The 2679-nt window shown below is 32.7% G+C and overlaps 1 protein-coding gene across 1 annotated transcript; it reads right to left on the minus strand.

Annotated features, from left to right (window-relative positions):
- Positions 1 to 762: 762 nt before the first annotated feature.
- On the minus strand, positions 763 to 2394 carry LOC111617483 (the record flags this gene model as incomplete). Its single annotated transcript, XM_023358763.1, has 4 exons — positions 2148 to 2394; positions 1470 to 2078; positions 1095 to 1352; positions 763 to 1023 (listed from the first exon to the last, which is right to left on the minus strand). Coding segments are annotated over exons 1-4 (1354 nt in total), but the record flags the coding sequence as incomplete, so codon positions are not given.
- Positions 2395 to 2679: the final 285 nt, after the last annotated feature.

Raw genomic sequence — 2679 nt, forward strand, 5'->3', positions numbered from 1 at the left:
AGTCGTCACTGTTCTTGTTCGCACATCGCAAATTCGGATGACATCGGTCGGTCGCAATGTTCTCTCTCTCTCTGTCGAGTAGTGTCGTAAAGTTGATTCCTTTCGGTTTAAACAAATGTTTAACTTGTTAATAAAAGTTGTCGCTCTCTATCAGGATCTACGCGACATTCATCTTCCTCCCAGGTATGTCAATTTATCATAAGTTTAGGTTTGCGTAGGCTGACCGTTCGGGCCTGACGGAAGTAAAAGCAAACCCTCACAAATATTTAAGATTTATTATAGAAAAACTTTAAAAAGTTTTTAATTGTTGTAAATAGAAAAATTTGCATACTATTCCGGCACTTAATTATATTGTTTTCGATCTTAGCCGTTCTATTTTCTATAAAGTTATTAATACCATCAGAAATACTCAGGGATGATTTCATATATTGAATTTTTATCATAATAAATTTTATAAATTATAAAAAAATCACACAAATCCTGTTATTCAATTTAAAAATGAAACTGCGTTTGAAAAGATTGATATTTACAACGATTTAGGTATTACTATTATAATATCTGCGGGTTTCTTTATTTCTATTTCAATTAATATTTTATTAAAATAAATTTTGAGCAAAATTTACGAAAAGCGTATTTATTTTTATAAGAATATTTGCTATATAGGTTTTTCTATACAGTAATACCACTTCCTATCATTAAGACACCGCATTCATTTACAGAATAATCTATAAACTAGTTGAATATTTTCAAGTTAATTCTTACCTTGTTCACAGTTTCCCTTTTCGCTAAATATCGACTGTCTTCGAAACTGTAGAAGATCTCTGCTATCGCCCACCGTTGCCAAATCTTCGCTAGATAAGGCACAATGCCTAGTCATAGTTTCGTAATTTATAGAACGGCACCGAAATCGTCTTTCTAGATCACATTGTTTCTGACAGTCGTGTATGTCGTGAGCTCTAGAAAGTCTATCGATGTAAGGAAAGAAACGATCTGGATAATCTTTATATTGGCACGTGGGAGGCTCTAAAATAAAGTGAAATTTGAAGAAAGAGTCTCTCTGAAGTGTAATTTATAATTAATATCACACACTTTACCTTTTATGCATTGATTTTCAAGATAATCTACATCTTCACTTTTCACAACAGCAGAAGGCTGGCTCCTCCGACTTTCAGAAAAAAGTCGACATAACTTTAATTTATAAAAGTAATTAGCAGACAAACAGTTCTTGTCTCTGATGCATAAATCTTCACAGTCAGTTCTTTCTGGTATACTTGGTATATCCATGAGCGCTGTTCCTTTCATTTGGTGCCCTATAACTCTTTCAAACGTCCAATACTTTCCACAACCCATATCTGTAAGAATATAACAATTTAAGTTTAACTAAATCCTTATCGCTGTAAAAATTATGAAAGAAATCTATTTTTTTAAACATATGTTTAAATTAAGAATTGCATTTTACAATTGTTTACCTCTTAAACAAACTTTCTCATAGTAAGCAGCAAGAGGAGACGGCATGAGAGCATTTGTAATTTCTGATGCAGCAACTTCCAACCAATAACAAATCTGCACAGGCGTGTAAAGAATTACAAATCCTTTGCATCTGTCTCCCATTCGTTGACATTCGTGTTGGCATTGCCCCAAAATGCCTACACTATCGATAATGGGTATTCTGTGCTTTCTTAAAAGACGAGGATCGTAACCCACTATTTTCTCGTAAGTATATCTATCGAAAGTACATACACCTGGTCTTTGAGTAGGAGGTACTACTGGAGGAGTTAGGATAGGTGTCTCACGTGGAACGGATCTTGTAATTTGGTTTTTACAATCCTTTTGAGCAAATAAGGATTTGTGGCGTAATTCAAATGCGGTATTCGGTAAACTTTCTTTATTATCAGAACTTAATAAGCATTTAAATTCGCCAGTTCCATCAACGTGGCTATAAGATCGACAGTTGAATGCTCTTTCTCTATCACATTCTTCTTCGCATTGCTGTGAAGTGACGATGCCATGAAGAGTACGATCTACATACCACATGTAAATCCCTATTTCTGGTGACTGATATGGACAATTTGACGTTTCTGAATAATAAATAATTAGTTATTACAGTGTAGAATATGATCTTAAAGTATTTTAAATATACATCTTACCAGAAATGCATTGATTTTCTATATAATCTACTCCAGCAGAGAAATGCAGTTCTGCAACTGGTGAATTTTTATCTTCGGTAGAAAGTGTACATTCTCTGCGAAAACTGTAATAATTTGACGACCTGCAGCGGAATCTTCTTTCTTCCAAACATCTACGTGCACATTCCTCTCGATTCACCTGTCGTATGACATCGACTGGTCTTGTCACTCTCAGTTCTCTATCCATTAATATATCAACAGCCCAAAGTTTTTCACACGGAATTAAAGCTAAAATTAAAATANATTTCCATCTTTTATAGATACATAAAGCAAATTATATATATGTAAACAATCGTAAACTACAATATTCTTAGTTGGAAAAAATTAATTAATATTTATAATAATCTAGTATTATATTAATAAATTTTTAATAAATAAATAAAATTCATAATAATTTCTTTCGTTCAAATTCAGGCTCTCAATGTTTTCAAGCATACTCGTAACCTACTGATTATCTTTACGTAGCGATAATTTTATAGTTTTATTTGATAGC

This window comes from Centruroides sculpturatus, unplaced genomic scaffold (assembly GCF_000671375.1).
Source record: "Centruroides sculpturatus isolate CEXI.00-Female unplaced genomic scaffold, Cexi_2.0 scaffold6404, whole genome shotgun sequence".
NCBI classification, from domain to species: Eukaryota; Metazoa; Arthropoda; class Arachnida; order Scorpiones; family Buthidae; genus Centruroides; species Centruroides sculpturatus.